The sequence below is a fragment of the Bemisia tabaci genome, chromosome 1, assembly GCF_918797505.1.
Source record: "Bemisia tabaci chromosome 1, PGI_BMITA_v3".
Lineage (NCBI taxonomy): Eukaryota > Metazoa > Arthropoda > Insecta > Hemiptera > Aleyrodidae > Bemisia > Bemisia tabaci.
The window spans coordinates 36,593,412-36,611,598 of NC_092793.1; the positions used below are offsets into that span (position 1 = coordinate 36,593,412).

Genomic DNA, 18,187 nt, shown 5'->3' on the forward strand with positions numbered 1-18,187 from the left:
TTTTCATAATGATGAGGTAAAACTAGGTACAATGTGACAGAGTGAGTGAGGCTGGAGGGAGGAAAATCTCAGTTCATTTAGATCATTAATTTTGGGAAAGGTCTGTTGATCTACATTATCTGAACGATATACTAACAAACTTTAAGTACTTACATTAATTTTTAAGACTGCATATGATGAGAGAGAGAGACTGGAATGATCGGCACGCAAATCTTTCTCCGCTAACGTCGTAACGGCTCAACGGCTCTATCTTCCCAAGGCGGATCAAGGTAGATGGCGGATAAAGAATGGGTCGCATTTCGATTTTGGCTGCCATCTTGAAGCGTTGTGACGTCAGGAGGGTACGGGTTTTGCCGTGCAATCCGAGGTTGAGTCGCCCCCCCCGGCCTCGGCCAGCCCATGTACCCGATGTACCCGATATCGTGTGACGTCCAGAGGGTACGAAATGCGACCACCATTCTTTATCCGCCTTGCTATCTTCCATCAGAACTCGTGACGTGATAACAATTTGTAAAAAATCAAATCACTATTTTTCAGCACTAGACCACTGGCAGCTTTTACGGAGGAAATAAGATAATGAGAAAGAAAGGGTTCTGTGTATCACCATGGACCAAGAGCTTGGAAAAGTGAAGGAAATCAGCTCATTTCCTTGACAAAAGCCAAGGAACGTTTTTACTTGGGAATTACATAGGTAGTAAAATTATTGCAATTCCACTGAGAGTTGTGTATGTTGCCTAGCTCATATTTGAAGGGGCCCAATTTATTGAAACACATTGCAATAAAATTAAAATAAGTAATTGCAATTTTCTATTTTGCATTGCGTATTGCCTATCTTTCTGACACATTAGAGCTCATTTTATTGATTGTTAAAATCGGCATAAATCGACTAAATTGTGTAAAAATTGCAATTTGATGGTAAAAAAATTACCATTTTATTAAAATGGAATTGCAATTTAATTTCAATATTTCCGTTGCACTGTGCTACTTGGGATGAAGGTCATTTCAATAAATAATTATAAATTTTTCGCAAGTAAAATGATTTTTTCTATTAACCTCAACAGCACCGACTGGCAAACTTTAACTTCGTTTTTCTCAAGCTCTCAACTTAATTTTATTGTGATCTCTATACCTTATTAAAATAAGTGGCTCTCAAAGGGTAGTATAATTTTTAAAGTTTTCTCGGGTGTTCTTTGTACCAAGTGATGCAGAATTAACTGTTAAGCTTTGACCTTTCCTGGGCACCGACACTTTCCCGCGGGCAACCCGGTCTTGCTCACGGACGCCCAAGTTCTCTCCACGGGAACCACAGTCCTCCCCACGGGCACCACGGTCCATCCCCATGGGCACCCCGGTCCTCCTCATGGGCACCCCGGTCCTCCTCATGGGCACCCCGGTCCTCCCCATGTGCACCCCGATCCTCCCCATGGGCACCCCGATCCTCCCCATGGGCACCCCGGTCCTGCCCATGGGCACCCAGGTCCTGCCCATGGGGACCCATGAGCCCCCATGGGTCCCCATGAAATTCACATGGGCCCCCATGAAATTCTCATGGGCCCCTATGAAATTTTCATGCGGACACATGGGACATTTTTAACAGGAAGGTACAAAAAGGATTTAAAATGAGGTCAATCATATAAATCAAGGGTAAAAACGAGGAATAATGTTATGCTTTATACATAAAAAGGCATATAAAAGTTAGGAGAGAGTTACTTAAAGCTATTGTCCATCTTGATCTAAGAGTAAGATTTGATGAAAAGCTGAAAAAGAGGGGCAACGATTTCGGCAGTTTCAAAGTACCGAGATTTACTTAAGATTATTCCACTGAAAAAGATAATGTTCAAGCATTATTATCAAACTAATTTGCGAGTCGCAACTTAATGTTATTTAATCTGCTCAAAAATTTCAAAATCAAAACTTCAGTCACTTGTTTATGACTGGCGATCGCGGATACCGTTTATTTTCAAAAAGTATGGGTAAGTAATTGCTCTTAATTCTTTTGTATTTTTAGGCGGCTCTGTGATTAAGTCGCTGCGCTCGAGAAGGGCACCTCTTTTTAACGATGTTCCAGAATCTATGTCGCTCATACTTGTTTAGAAGAGTAGTTCCTAATGGTAGATTTCAAGGATTTTTTCACAGCAAATTGCAGAATCATGAAAAATAACTCAGTAGAAATTTCAACGATATCCATGAATTTCCTTCACTGATGAACTATTAGTAGAGATTTTGAGCCACCGCAACCAAGAAGTGCCATTCTTGCACCCAGTGCCTCAATTTTTCTGCACATTGCAGTGCAGTGGATTCTATGAAATGAGTTTTCATCATGTCCTTACTTTCCTCTCTAAAATTAAAAAAAAACACAGCACTTATGCTATGTTTTCAGCAAAATGCTGAGGGCATTTACTTAATATTACATTTATCACAAATAAATATCAGAAACTGAAACAACACTATTTTAAAATTGAAGACACTAAGTTGACTACAATTTTCAATGAGGAACTGCTATTCCTGGCTCATTTTAGGAGGAACAAAATGTGCCATTACTTCATGATCCGTTGTTGTGTCGTGTATTAGTTTCCTGTGTAGATAGATAATAAAACAAATGAACCAAAAATAGTAGTTCCTTAAGGCTAAATGTAGTCAAAGTTTAAAAATTATCATCGGGACATAATCATTCTTTTGTCTCTTGCCCGGTTCATCAAGAATTTGCTCATATAAGCATACCATAAATTGAGAGTTGTGTGGTGTTTAATCATGAAAACTAAAACACATCTACACAGAAACATTTGATTATAATTAAAGAACACATCAGCCGAAAATATTCGCATTAATCAATTAATAATTAAAGATTTCGGAGCCGAACCGTACCAGCCTCGTATAAGCGCACTGTTCGTTTACCGCGAGCTGGGGACGGCTGGGGCTCACTCACCTCACCGGTGCCGTTTCGGTGTCCCGCACTCATCGGTCGGTGCGGCATGCGAATGTAAGAGAAGTGGCCACCGCTCCATTTCACAGCGCACGGTCTTCTCTATTCAATGTCTTCGATCCATACGCGTTTGGCGGATTTATTTGGATACTTACGTTGTAACAATATATCAGATTTATTCTAATAGCAAACCGTGTTTGCAATTTTCCATTGGTAAGCATTTAGGCATTTGAAATAGGAATCAGTGGGATCAATTACAATGATTGAGAGGGCCTTTTATTCCATTACGTTTCAATCCCCGTATTGCCCCATATTACAAACTGGTATTTCATTGCCCCACATTGTGGGGCACTACAAAAAAACTTATAGCGCGGGGCAAGGAAACAAAATTTTTGCAATCCCCCGCAGGAATGAAATGATTTCACAGCCCCGCACCAAGAATTTTAGAATTTTATTCCCCCCGCAGATCGTGTTGTTGACTTTTAATAACCACATCTGGTATTTTACACCATGAAAATCAGCAAAAAAATTCTTAATGAATTTTTTATCACTTAACTAGTTACACTTGACAGCCCTCCCTCTTATATTTGGAAGATAGCTATATTTTGCAAGGAAAATAATTTCCATTCAGCAGTCCAGTCCATTTATTTGTAAATTTATGGGTGGACAGAAAAACTTGCTTGCAACAAAGGAAAAATATGAAACAACTCACCACTGAATGCACAGAGCTCGCCAACAAAGGTAAGATCTTTAATTTTTAGTCATCCGACAAAGTAAAACACTTAAAGCGCCGCAATACCCAAAATTCTCAACAATTCCAATTTGCTCCCTTCTTACTCACAGAGGAATCTATAAACTCATTGAAAATTATTAACTCACCATTTTACTTTTTTATAGTAAGGAGATAAAAATCTTACACAGCGCATTTGCTTTTTCAAGCATTTTTAAGGTAAATCATCAAGATCGTGATGACGGGATTTTGCTGCTAAATCTCTGTTAACCCTTAGATGACTAACCGTTTCTACCTACCTACACGAATGCCCAACCCGGTCCTGCGAGACCCGTATTGAGAATATACAGGGTGTCCAAAAAGTCCGTACCCCCCTTGGTAACTTTTGAACGAGTGAAGATAGAAAAACGAAACTTTGAGAATGTTTCTATCTCAAAGGGGACCATCTTTTAGGGGGGGGGGGGTCAAAATTTTTACCCCTCCCTTAGAGGGGGCGGGAAGGGACCCCAACTTTTTTTTCAAATGGTAGCCCCTATTTTGTGATACACTATTGGAAAGAACATTAAAAACTAAGAATTTTGGCGTAAACCGCAGATCAATATCTTTATTTTTGACCGAATCATGATAGATCAAAGGTCAAATTTGACCTATTTTAAAAAGATCATAACTTCGGTTTAAATTATGATAAAGAAAAAAATAAAGCGGGAAAATTCTCCAAATTATAAGTACTTCTAAGTTAAAATCACAGGAATTACTTCAACCTAATCTTAGGGGGGGGGGGGGGGGGTTCGGACCCCCAAATACGTCAGTTCGAAGGTCATACGATTTTCCCAGGAAATGAGACAATTTTTACTAACTTTGCCTCAACATTACGTCGATAAGTTCAAAATTGAAATCTAAGGTGATTAAATTTGACTGTTTAAATTTTGCTTTTTTTTTTAATTTTCCCGAGATTTGGGGACTTGAAAACGCAATGTTGAACTGATTTTGAAGAAAGTTTTCAAACCGTTGATAGATCCGCTCGCAGCATTGCAGAAAACTGTGTCGACAACTCCCGCACTTGTCGCTGCTCCTCAGGAAAAGAAAACCAAGATCGAACCTTCAAAATTGAAAACGAAAGATAAAACAATGTTTGTTGATAGATTTATTTGCTTCGTTTTGATCATCAAAAAATATGAACAATGATGATGACGACTCAAAGGAGGAGGAGGATGCAGACGATGAATCGTTCCAAGATGCAACGGATAAAGAACAAACGATGGGTCGCACTGAAGACGACGATTCTCGAGACACGAATACTGTCCCAAACGTACAGTTCTACTTGGACGATCTGGAGAAACATCCCGAGAGAGTCCAATACCGCGTATGGTGTGCGGAAAGCAATCAACGGAAACTTTCTTATCCGAAACCGAACCATTACTTTCGATTCGGACGGACGACTAATCTTGGACGGTGATGAAGAGGTGTTCGAACCGACACCCGGGTTCTTGGAGCTCCTTTTTAAGAAACATCCACGTAATTACACAGCAGATGATCGCGCTAAATTCTAACGAGTAGTTACGCTCACCAATGCGCATCGTTGGGATCATCATCCACATGGTAGACCCAAGTCGAACCGCAGTCGTAAATACCGCGATCTCATCAAACCTTTGTTTGCTACATCGACTCGAGATCAACGAGGAAGTCACCGCGTAAAAAATTGAAGAAAGGCTCCGGTATCAAAATTCATCGTGCGAAACGGGAACTCGTCGATCGGGACGATCCGAACGAATTAGTCCAACGTCTCGTTATACTTCCCGAGAAAAAAATGGATCGTTCCAGCTCATTCAGGATCATTCAATTTTCAATGATCCTGAATGAGTTTGAATGATTCTTCAATGAGCTTGAATGATCCCGAATGAGCTTGAGTGCGCTGGCTCATTGGATCGTTCAACTTGAATGTGCATCGGGTCATTCACCCAATGTGCTTGAATGCGCTGGCTCATTCGATCATTCAACATGGATGCACTAACTCGTTGGATCGTTCAACTTGTATAATCAGGATCATTCAATTTGAATGATTCAATTTATCAGCTTATTCAAACTCATTGGGCCAATGATCAGGCTTATCGTAACTGAATCATCGAGAGCATTGAAATTGAACGACCCAACATGCTGGCTCATTCAAGCTTATTAAATCAACGATCAAGATTATTGAAGTTGAATAAGCCACCAGAATGATATGGATGATATGATCAGCAGATTCGGATATTCAAGTATCGGTCTGATGAGAATCTATCATAAAGAAATTGTAAAAAGTATAGAAGCAAAAGTACGTGGGTATCCATACTCACTTTGCAGTTTTTCTTCAACAGAAAAATGAAAGGGAAAAAAAAAAAAAAAAAAAAAAAACATATGATGATAGAAAAAGTTAAAAAAACACAGGCTCACCAGAAGTTTAATCCAATTCCTTTTGAAGTAAGCTCATCCTCCGCCCTATTACAGTAATAGCGTGAATGTACCTTTAATAAAAGTAGTTTGAAGGTGAAAATTTTTGCTACAAACCATCTCCCCCACGCTGTCAAGAATTCAAACCACAAAACAGTCATGATGGGAGAGGCTCGTAGCTTTGCCGCCGAGTTGTAAAGCTGCTCTGCTCTGGCTCTGCCGTGCCAAGGAAGAACGTCGTATGAGCCTTCAGACGTTGCCAAATTTCCTCCAATAAAAACCAAATTTACTGGGAAATTGCGGATGTTACTTTCTGAAATTTTCAGATAATTTTGTACTTAATTTAATCCAAAATATCTGAACTTTTCAAGGAAAAATATACAAGAATGTTTTCAAAAATACATGTTTTATCAAGGGAAATTTGGCAACTCTCAAATATTCATACGGCGTTCTTCCTTAGCACGGCAGTGCTGCGGGGATACTTCTCATTGACTACTGAAAAAGTTAACTAAAAGGAAACATGTTAAATTAACAGCATAACCAGAAAAATGTTGAATTGAAGAATGAACCGCGCGTTTAGAATTACACGAGCAATGTCGCCGTTACTTTGATTTTAAAGAAAGAAAGCAGCAAAAATTACATTGGGATATAGGGGTATGTAATTGATTTTGCCTCTGAAATAATTAAATTACCTTAGATTGTGCTTTGAATTGAAACAAGGCCGAACGTACTTACAATTTTGTGCTCGAGTGTTCGTTCTAATGAAGTGTCATCAATGGAGAAAATTTTATCGGAATAAAATTGTGTCTTCGGAACACAAAGCAGTGCATTTGATGGCTGGAACACGACTCACAAGTATAAGGTAAGTTCATACTTATAACTTGTTAAACAGTCTAGGGAAATAACAAGAGATAGAATTCAAAGCAGTATAGAAGAGAAATTACAGAGCAGAGGATTTTAATTATCGAGAAAAGAAGGGTTTCCCTCACACTAGCTTTTCCGGTAAATTCGTTAGTCTTATGACAATAAAAAAAATGAGCCTTACATGATAATATAAAAAATAGAGACAAGAAAGTGACGTAATCGTAGCAACCCTTAAGACAGGAGGATGGAAGAATATTTAAGCAATGTGGCAACGCCGTTACTTCCCCGCCTCCCGCCACTGGCCACTCTGCAGTTTGCTGCGTGAGGAAAACAAAGGAAGATGCCGTTGAGCAAGGGAAGATTTGGAAATTCCACCCCAAACCTACGCGGCCGAGGGCTCGCGGGCTCGCGTTGGTCTGATCTGATCAGTCTAGGACTAGGATTAGTCTTACTGCCTGCGTATCATTAGCGTGTCGCCGCTCAGATTTTTCTTCTGTGTTGCTTTAAATTTTCTCGTTTTTTCCCTAGACCGTTTAACAAATTATCAGTATGATCTTACCTTATACCTGTGAGTTGTGCTCCAGCCATCAAATGCACTGCTTTGTGTTCTGAAGATACATTTTTACTCCAATAATATGGTCTCCATCGTTGACACTTCATTTGAACAAACACTCAAGCACAAAATTGTAAGTACCTACTGGCTTGTTTCAATTCAAAGCACAATCTAAGTAATTTAATTATTTCAAAGACAAAATCAATTACATATCCTTGTATCCCAATGTAATTTTTGCTGCTTTCTTTCTTTTAAATCAGAGTAACAGCGATGTCACTCATGCAATTCTAAACGCGCGGTTCGTTCTTCAATTCAACATTTGTCTGGTTATGCTGTTAATTTAATATGTTTCTTTTTAGTTAAATTTTTCAGTTGTTGATGGAAAGTATCTCCGCGGCAGCTTTGCAACTCGGCGGCAAAGCTACGAGCCTCTCCCATCATGACTGTTTTGTGGTTTGAATTCTTGACAGCGTGGGGGAGATGGTTTGTAGCAAAAATTTTCACCTTCAAACTACTTTTATTAAAGGTACATTCACGCTATTACTGTAATAGGGCGGAGCTTACTTCAAGAGGAATTGGACGAAACTTCTGGTGAGCCTGTGTTTTTTTAACTTTTTCTATCATCATATGTTTTTTTTTCCCCCCTTCATTTTTCTGTTGAAGAAAAACTGCAAAGTGAGAATGGATACCCATGTACTTTTGCTTCTATACTGTTTACAATTTTTTTATAATAGATTCTCATCAGACCGAGACCTTGACTCATTGGACTTCAACGATCAGGATCATTCAAGCTGGTTTGGATTCAACGATCAGGATCATTCAAGCTCGTTGAAATGCAACGATCAGGATCATTCAAGCTGGTTGGGATTCAACGATCAGGATCATTCAAGCTCGTTGAAATTCAATGATCAGGATTATTCAAGCTCGTTGAAATCCAATGATCAGGATCATTCAAGCTCGTTGAAATCCAATGATCAGGATCATTCAAGCTCGTTGGAATCCAATGATCCGGATCATTCAAGCTCGTTGAAATCCAATGATCCGGATCATTCAAGCTCGTTGAAATCCAATGATCCGGATCATTCAAGCTCATTGAAATCCAATGATCCGGATCATTCAAGCTCGTTGAAATCCAATGATCCGGATCATTCAAGCTCGTTGAAATCCAATGATCCGGATCATTCAAGCTCGTTGAAATCCAATGATCCGGATCATTCAAGCTCATTGAAATCCAATGATCCGGATCATTCAAGCTCATTCGGGCGCATTAAAATTCAATGATCAAGTGAACGATCTGGATCATTCAAATTTGAATGAGCTGACGAAAAACTCATTCAAATTGAATGATCCGGATCGTTCATTTTTCAATGAGCTTGAATGATCCATTTTTTCTCGGGTTGTAGCTTCGAAACAAGCTGATCACACCCATCACGATCGTGAAATTCTGAGTATCGTTGAAGAGCTTCGCGAAGCGGATCACATCCACTAAATATAGGTTCCGCACAAAAATGAGTCACACCGACCGGTTTGGAAGATCGAAAGGGACTTACTATCGCAACTCGAAGCAAAGGTCCCAAAGGTTCTAACTGGATCCCGACGGGAATTATCTCGTATCCTATCCAACAAACGGATACGACAACTGCAAGATCCTGAAGAGTATACCGACGCCGTGAACAAGCAATGGACAGACTCGAGGTGGACTGAAGCTTTGAATTTAGCACAGCTTTGTTTGGAGAAAACGGAAGAATGCAAAAATATCATGCAACGACTCGAGACGAAATTATCACCACTGGAAAATAGGATCAATCAATTAGAGGTTGTGAATAGAGCGAAAGGAAAATAGTGTAGGTAACGATGAATCACACCAACGGTTTTGGCCGATCGAAATTCCGCCGCAGTCCTAAAGGCGACGGATTCTCACTGGATTCCGACGGTAATTATATCGTATCGAACAAACGGATTCGTCAAGTGCAAGATCCCGAAGCGATAAAGATGCGGTGAACAAACAATGGTCTGAAAGGAAGTGGAAGGAAGCCATGAAATTAGGTCAACACTGTCTGGAGCGTATCCACCAACTTCAGCAATCTTACAATCGTCTAACTAAAATAGTATAGCATCGAAACAGCATTTGAATCGAGAGAGTGGACGACGACGTCGACCGTAATTATGTCGGCAGAGAAACGTGGGATCGTCGAGGAGCTACATAAACCTGCACGACGGAACTATCCGCATCGTAAAGTACGAATTCTCGGATTGTTCGATTTATGGCAAGCCGATCTCGTCGAGATGCAACCGTACGCCTCGGTCAACAAAGGCAACAGATATCTCCTCACCGTTATTGACGCGTGCTCGAAAAAGGCGTGGGCCGAACCACTCAAATCGAAAACGGCCACGGATGTCACTGATGCCATGCAACGCGTTCTCAAAGCAGTCGAAAAATCATTGAAACATTTACAAGTTGATTTGGGCTCGGAATTCTACAACTCGAAATGTCAAGCATAGCGTCACGAGATCAATATGTACAGCTCGTACTCAACAACGAAAGCCTCTATTGTCGAGCGATTCAACCGAATGCTCAAAACGAAGATGTGGAAAGAGTTCTGCGCGCAGGGATCGTACAAGTGGGTAGATCTATTACCGAAACTCATCCGTGAATATAACGGGAGTGTTCATCGCACCATCGGGATGAAACCAATTGATGTCACCGAAAAGGATGTACCGATGATCCTGCAAAAGCTTCGTGGGCCGCCGCTGAGTAAAATTGAAAAGAGACGTCTGGCCAGACGAAAATTGAAAGTCGGTGATTACGTCCGGATCTCGAGACTCAAAGCCATATTCGAGAAAGGATACACACCGAAATGGAGCACGGAAATTTTCAAGATTGTCAGCGTCAATCCGACCGTTCCGATCACGTACGATCTGAAAGACGCGCATGATACGAGCATCAAAGGATAATTCTACCGCGAAGAACTCCAACCCACCAACCATAAGGATACGTTCCTTGTGGAGATAATTCTGCGTCGCAAGAAAATCCAGTCTCTTGTCAAATGGTTGGGTCTGGACGCGAGTCTCAACAGTTGGACCGACAGTAAGGATTTCGTATAAATAGTATGCATTCTCTTCTCAGTATCGTAAGGAAGAAATCTTGATCGATGAAATAATTCTCATCACCATCATCGTAGTTGTTGGCGTGAATTCCGCAGTGGTGGAAAACTCATCCGAAGCAAACTTCACAATGTGCCCGGTCCATCCGGAAATCAAATGCGCACCCTCTACCTTGACGGACGTTCTTCTATTCATCTTGAGTTTAATGGCGCTCATTTGTTCCGTTCCGCACCTGTACTCCAAGTACTTATCATCCGACTGCAAGTTCCATTTCACCAGGATGTCCCGTTTTTTAAACTCGGCCGTTTTTTAAACTTGGACGATTTTTAAACGCGGACGTTTTTTTATACGCGGACGTTTTTTAAACGCGGACGTTTTCTAAACGCGGACGTTTTTTAAACGCGGACGTTTTTTAAACGATGAGGTTTTCTAAGCGCGGGTGTTTTTTAAATGCGGACGTTTTTAACCTGTAACAGTTAATATAAAAAAAAATATATTTTTGATTCATCAAACTGAACATTGCACTATCCAATCCCAGTTGCTCATCGCAAAACACAAGGTTCCGATACGCATCTCCAAATGCAAACCGCCACTAAAAATTAAAATTCCCGAATCAGGCCCTACTCTCTAGTCTCCGATACCAGACCCATCCTGGAGAAGAAGGTCTATCGAGCCCCGAAAATTTTACAAGTCCGAAAATCCGGTTTTTTTTGCTCAATCTGACAAGAATGTACGGAAAAAGTATTCAATTTCTTGCTCCGTCTGGCTATACTGTAAAATTACGTGTTGCCAAATTTCACCGATAATTAAATCATTTATTTATGTGCACCGTCCGGCAACGCTATTGCATTAGTGTAACATGCACCATTGCATAACCCGCATATTGAAGGGGTTACATACACCATTGCATTACCCGAAAAAATGAAGGGTAATATACACTATTGTATAACCCGCATATTGAAGGGGCTACATGCAATACCTCGTATAGGGGTAACTACCCTTCAAGGATATTTACTGTTTTTTTACTGGGCTCAAACCGCCCTTTCTACCCTACTAAGGAGGTGCTGTAGCTGAGTATGTGACTTGGAAAATCCAAGAGGAAAGTGAATTGATGCTATAAACCTACTCAGAAAGCTGAATTAATCACTGTAGGTAGTTCAAGGTTTCCACCATTTCCAAACTGCATGCCAAATTGCCCTCGATAAGCCCTTTGAGAGATATATTTTATTTACCGCTAGCATTATTCTTTCCCTTTGGACAGATTTTGAAGGAGTTCCTCTAGCAGTTAGTAGTATGTGACATGAAAAATGGGGACAAAATATTTTAATTGTTTATTAGCCCAGAAGAACATGTATTCAAAGTATCAGCAATTTCTACTAGGTAAACTTCAACTAAAACTTTGATCAACTTCAACAAAAACTCGGACCAAACTTCATCCAAAAACTCTTCTACTCTCGTGTAGGACCTTTCTGCGGACTTTTGCGTAAACGCCAGACCAATAAAGCACGTCAATTAATCAACCATTTCACATAGCAGCGGCAGCGGGCGAGGCCTTCCATGGCTAAGACCAAGACCGTATATCGTGCCCTAAAATCCGCCCCTCGGGAGAGGTCGCCTCGTGCCGCTATCTAAAACAAATCAAGCGAAAACGTGCTGAGCAGTAAGGCCCAGGCCGCCAATTGTTCTGTCCCCCACAAATCAGTGATATATTTGCGGTTGTCTCACTCTTTGATTTATCATCTCATTTTTTTGAGCTGTTTTGGATATCTGGTACCTCTAGACATTGATATTTCCCTTATATTGTTAGACATGGATATCTTAGCTATATACCAAACCCACCTAAGTCCTCCCCTCCATCACTTACAGTTATAACTAAATCTCATGAAAATTTGTGCTAGCCTGTACATTTAAGCCCTAAATTCGTGAATGGGGGGTTATGGAGGATTCAGATCTTCAAGGGCGGAGAAATTGGTTTTTTGGCATAAAGATGATATTTTCAGGACATTATTGCACTGGGCATTGAAATCTTAACCTCAGCATTTTTCTCTTCTCTAACTTAGTTTTCGAGATTTTTGTGTTTGAATAAACATCACAAATAATACCGATATAAAAGAAACTGTGCCAAGGACTTATACGAATGACGCCATTCCCGTTTTGAAGCAATATCAGACCAATAGCCAACTGTGGGCTTTTTAAATAATGGTAGTATTCGTTTGCTTTTTCAGCAGATTTTCTCTCAAAACTTTATTCTGACCCCTCATTCATTGTTACCAGGGATCCTACTGGGGAGACCACAATTGGGAAGTCGGGGACAAATTTGACAGTGATGCGCGGAAGGCTTACGAGGCGCTCTTGAGGGTGTCTCTGCTCGAACCCACAAGCCCTAAGTTCCAGGACTTTGCTGAAGTCGTTCGCCAGAGAGCACAAAATGAGTACAACTACACGTACTCAGACGACGAAGATGTATGTCTTATGGGTTTGGAAATGTTGGATTCTTCATTCATGTTCCTCACAGCAAAGTAGCACTGTTTGATTTCAGCAGCAGCAGTTAGCTTGCAGCAGAGTGCTCCTAATACATTGTAGGCAAACGTAACATACAGGGTGTCCCACAGCACTCGTACCAGCAGCCTGGTAGTTGAATTTTTTTGTTTGTCGGGACAATATAGATGCCACAGGTTAAAACGCGGAGCGTAATTGGTCGGCTATGTATTGTCGCTGCTTTGTCGTGCCTATGTCGGGTTGAACGCACGACAAGCTATCGACACATCTTAAGTTTCCGACAGTATGCCGTCCATTCCACCTGCAGCCTGATTGTTGAAATTTTCTGTTTGTCGGGACGACATAGATGACATAGGTTAAAAGGCGGAGCGTGATTGGTCGGCTATGTCTCATCGCTGCTTTGTCGTGCTTTTTTCAGGTGGAATGGACGACATACTGTCGGAAACTGAAGAGGTGCCGTTAGCTTGTCGTGAGATCAAGCCGACATAGGCACGACAAAGCAGTGATAAGACAGCCGACCAATCACGCTCCGCCTTTTAACCTATGTCATCTATGTCGTCCCGACAAACAAATGATTTCAACAATCAGGCTGCTGATAAAGCACGACAAAGCAGCGATAAGACATAGCCGATCAATCACGCTCCACCTTTTAGCCTATGTCATCGATGTTGTCCCGACAAACGAAAAATGTCAACAATCAGGCTGCAGGCCTTTTTTTCGGTTGATTTAGGTCGGACGAAGTCAGCAACCGCGGGATTGAATATGGAATCGACCCCAAGGAATTCGAATTTCATGGTCTCGAAACTCCCCCCCCCCCTAGGCCCCCTTTGGAAAGTAAAGGGGGGGGGGTCACGATCCGGAAAGTCGGGATTTTCGATCTAATTTCGATTCGATTTCATTTGAATTGATTAGTCCGAAAAATTTACGCGAAATCGACCCCTATTAACTATCCAAAATCGGACCACTTTACGCCGAAAAATGATCCTTTCAAGAGGGAGACAGCGGCCCCCTCCATAATTTCCCTTTGATCAAAAATTGACGCAGATTCTCTGGGTAAAGTTGGTGTAGCGGGTAATCGACCCATAGAAATCCGATTTGTACGGTCCCGAAGCCCTCCTAGTCTCCCTTGGGGGGTAAATGGAGAAGGCCAAATTTCAATAGATGGAGGAAATTGTGCCCCCTATTTTACCCCCCCCCCCCCCCCCAAGGGAGGCTAGGGGGACTTTGGGACCATACAAATCGGATTTCTTGGGGTCGACTACCTGGTAAACCATCCTTATCCGGAGAATCTGCGTCAATTGTGGGCCAAAGGGAAATGATGGAAGGGGCCGCTGCCGCCCTCTTTAAGGGATCATTTTTGGGCGTAAAATGGTCCGATTTTGGATTTTTAGGGGTCCATTTCATGTGAAATTATTCGTGCTTTTCAATTCGAATCGAAATTCGATCGAGAATTCCGACTTTTAGGATCGTGACCCCCCTTTAGCCCCAAAAGGGAGCTGTGGGAGGGGGTTTCGACACCATGAAACTCGAATTCCTTGGAGTTGATTCCCATATCAACCCCGCGGTTGTTGACTTCGTCCGACCTAAATCAACTGAGAAAAAGGCCTGGTATGGGTGCTCTGGGACACTCCGTATTAAACCTTTTTAGAAGTGTAAGTAGGTACCTACTCGGTTTTAAATATGATGGTGGAAAAAGAAGTGGCACAGTTCATGGAGACGTAACTTAGAGTCGTGACACACACCATAGGTCCGAGTGCTGCAAACAACACCGAGGAGAAAGAATAATTTTTTTATTCCGGCATGAATAAGGGGAGTGCGGAGGGCTTCCCCTGGAAATTTTTGAAAATTTTACTGCATTACATAAAATGCATTATGAGGCTATCAACGTCAATTCTCATTGAAAATTTGATGGATTATGTGGCTAATTGTATTGCTCTCTCCGTACTTCTAAATTGGATTTTGTGGAGAGAAAAGGAGCTTGATCTGAGGTCCAAATTCTGGGGGGAGAGGCAAATGATATTGTTTCAATTTCTAGACCTGACCCCACAATAGCTCTATGATGTTGTGGTTTTTTTCTAGGTAAATTTCTTTGTGGGAGCGTTCTATGACGGAGTGTACTTGCTAGGCATGGCATTGAACGAGACCCTTACAAAAGGCGGCGACATTCACGACGGAAAAGCGATTACAAGATTAATGTGGTCCAGAGACTTTCATGGTATGGCATATGCGTTTTATAAATGTATATATATGTGTGTGTGTGTGTGTGTGTGTGTGCGCGCGCGCGCGGGGGTGTGTGTGTGTGTGTGTGAGGGTGTGTGTGTGTGTGTGAGGGAGAGGGTGAGGAAGAGGTTGAGGGAGAGGGTGTGTGTGTGTGTGTGCGTGTGAGGGAGGGTGGGTGTGTATGTATGTATAAATTCATACACAATATTTGTCAATCTTGGTAAAATGAAAAAAGCTAAGCCGATTTTCGTGTGTACGTAACTATCTTTGTTGTATTTGGTCGATCAATTAGCCAATCAGAAAACGTTTTGGTCTTGGCTCAACCTTGGCTCGTTGATAAATTCCTTTCCAAATTATCGTGATTTTCGGATAAATCGACACACATTGTGGTACATCGCATTGGATGAGATTAGGGCCGGAGCCATTGACGAGACTATATAATAGATATTATTACATTTTACAAAACCCAAGACGGGGATGACGGTTCACAGTTCACATACGATCATACGAGAACAGACATCGATAGCTGCGCAGTTAGAACTCAAACTGATAACATCGATTATAGACGAAGTGATGTAGATTGCCATAGATGGCAGCACCCAGCAGGGAGCGCATGTAAGATGCTCGACATTCAATCGAATGATATCAAATCATAATATAATTTCAACACTTCCCCTTATTCGAATGAGATTACATCATTAAAAGCATAATAACATAATATAGTTTTAACACTTCCCCTTCATCAAATGTGATTAAATGCAAATACAGTGAGAACTATCCATTTGATTAAAAAACAAGCAGTGAACTCCAACACAATGTGTTGATAAGGCGCGTCATTAACTCGCACATATCAACCCCTTTAGTTATCATTTACAGAGATTTCAAAATAGGCAAGTAGCACAACAAGAGAATTCATACGATCCAACACTGAGAGGTCAACGACGCACTTTGACGAGACCGTGTATTGTGAATGTAAAAAGCCATTCGAACGAGTTTAAGTTTTTTGATCTGGCCCAAGCAAAACCTTATCAGATTCTTAAAGAAAAGTGCTACAGAATAATTTAAGCGAAGAAAGAAAAAAATTTGTCGAACTCCTGAAAGATAAAGTCGATTTAAAGGTATTTTGGGGCTAAAATACCCAAATCACCGGCATTATAAATCCCGTTATATTATTGAAAAGAAATTGACTCGATATAAATGCAATTGCATTAAATACATATGTCTTGATTTTGTTATTTCAAACGTATTTCCATGGAAAGCAGTTCAACCATGTCCATGCTTTATTCATTCATGAATTGAAAGTAAGCAATCTACATCCCGAAAATCTACCGATTTGCCGTAAAAAATTGCAGAAACTTGATATACCAAGTCGATGCACCCACTCGTTGAATTTACCAACCAATTTCGTGAGTGCAAATATGTAAAAATGAATATGCTATAGTCATTTTGGGTGCATTTACTTTTCATGAAACAATAATAATTTCAATCCCGAAAAACCATCAAATTAAATAATCAATTAAATCAATATCGAAATGTGTCGACTCCCTGACGTGAACATTGGATTCTACGTGTAAAAATACTCACGTATCGATATGCATATCAGAAAACCAGAACCAGAACAGAAACCATGTGTGGACACAGTTAGCAGTCCGCGGCAACATCCATTCAACAGAATAATGGTAAAAATTAGATAGGATTTTAGCCGCTTTGCCCGCCTCTCCTCGTTATTTACAAACCGTTCCTATACTCATCTCAAAATTGTTCTCAGAGCTTTGTGTTATTATCAGCTTCCATCTAAGTCCCGGTTCGATGACCGAATCGGCTGCCCAAAAAGCAAGCCATTTTTGAAAGGTTCTATGAGAAATTCGTGATATTATCGGCTCTCAGGAAATCACCCCATGGCTATAATTGGTGGTATAAATGTTTGAGTGCTTAAAATAATCGTTTTCAAGAAACCAAGGCATTAAACTATGGAGTTAGTTTCTTTTTAATAATATAACGGGATTTACTCCCGGTGATTTAGCTATTATAGCCCCAGAATACTTTTAAAGCGCCTTTATTTTCCAGAATCTTGACGGAATTTTTTTTAGCTTAAACGACTTAAGAGACACTGTAGTTAAAAAATATAAAGAATTTTCGATTTTGACAAAAAAAATGTTCGTTCAGGCACACCGTGTATTGTATGGAGTACTGCTGCTATTCAAACCTTGTCTTCAGGTCAAAATTCTTACAAGGAAGCCCCTTGCAAGAGGCGAATTTTTTGTAATTTCTCCTAATTTTTTCTCCGTTATATAATTGAATAGCTTGTCAAATTCTGAGGTCAATTATATTTAATTGTAATTTATACATTTCTTTTTTCCCCTTCATTTTATTTTTTGTCTGGAGAAGTTTCGTTGATTTCTTCGGATTTCGAATACTGTAACTTCTCTTCTATTCGGCCGATTTTTATGAATGAGACCTCTTTTAATTTGTCTTTTAACGGAGAGTAAGGAAAAATTTGCTAAGTACACGCGAAACAATTTTTTTTGAAAATTGGACGAATCCTAGCGTGACGGTGAAATGGTTAATCAAGCGTAAAATCAAGGGTGAGGGTCCGCGGGTCGGGTCGCTCGGGAGGACAAAAGACACTGCCTCGGTGTCGGGACACAGGTCCGGTGTGCGGGGAGGAGAAGGGTAAGTGGTTTTCTGTAAAAGCAAACTGATTTCTGTATGTGTTATGGTTAGCACATGGTCTAATAAGTTTTGAGGCTCATCACAGATTGCACTTACGTCTATCCTGGGATGGCCTTCGCTATCAGAGGAAAGGTACCAACTTTTGAAAAGCCTAATAGTGGTGTGGAGATCTGTCAAAGCAACGTTATGAACG

General features: G+C 40.8%; 1 protein-coding gene across 1 annotated transcript in view; it reads left to right on the forward strand.

Moving 5' to 3' along the window:
- Positions 1-18,187, forward strand: part of LOC109038378 (atrial natriuretic peptide receptor 1) — a 405,535-nt gene that overhangs the window by 188,982 nt on the left and 198,366 nt on the right. The window contains exons 7-8 of the mRNA XM_072306602.1: positions 12,877-13,065; positions 15,181-15,482. Coding sequence (XP_072162703.1) covers positions 12,877-13,065; positions 15,181-15,482 — 491 coding nt within the window. The remainder of the gene's footprint in view (positions 1-12,876; positions 13,066-15,180; positions 15,483-18,187) is intronic.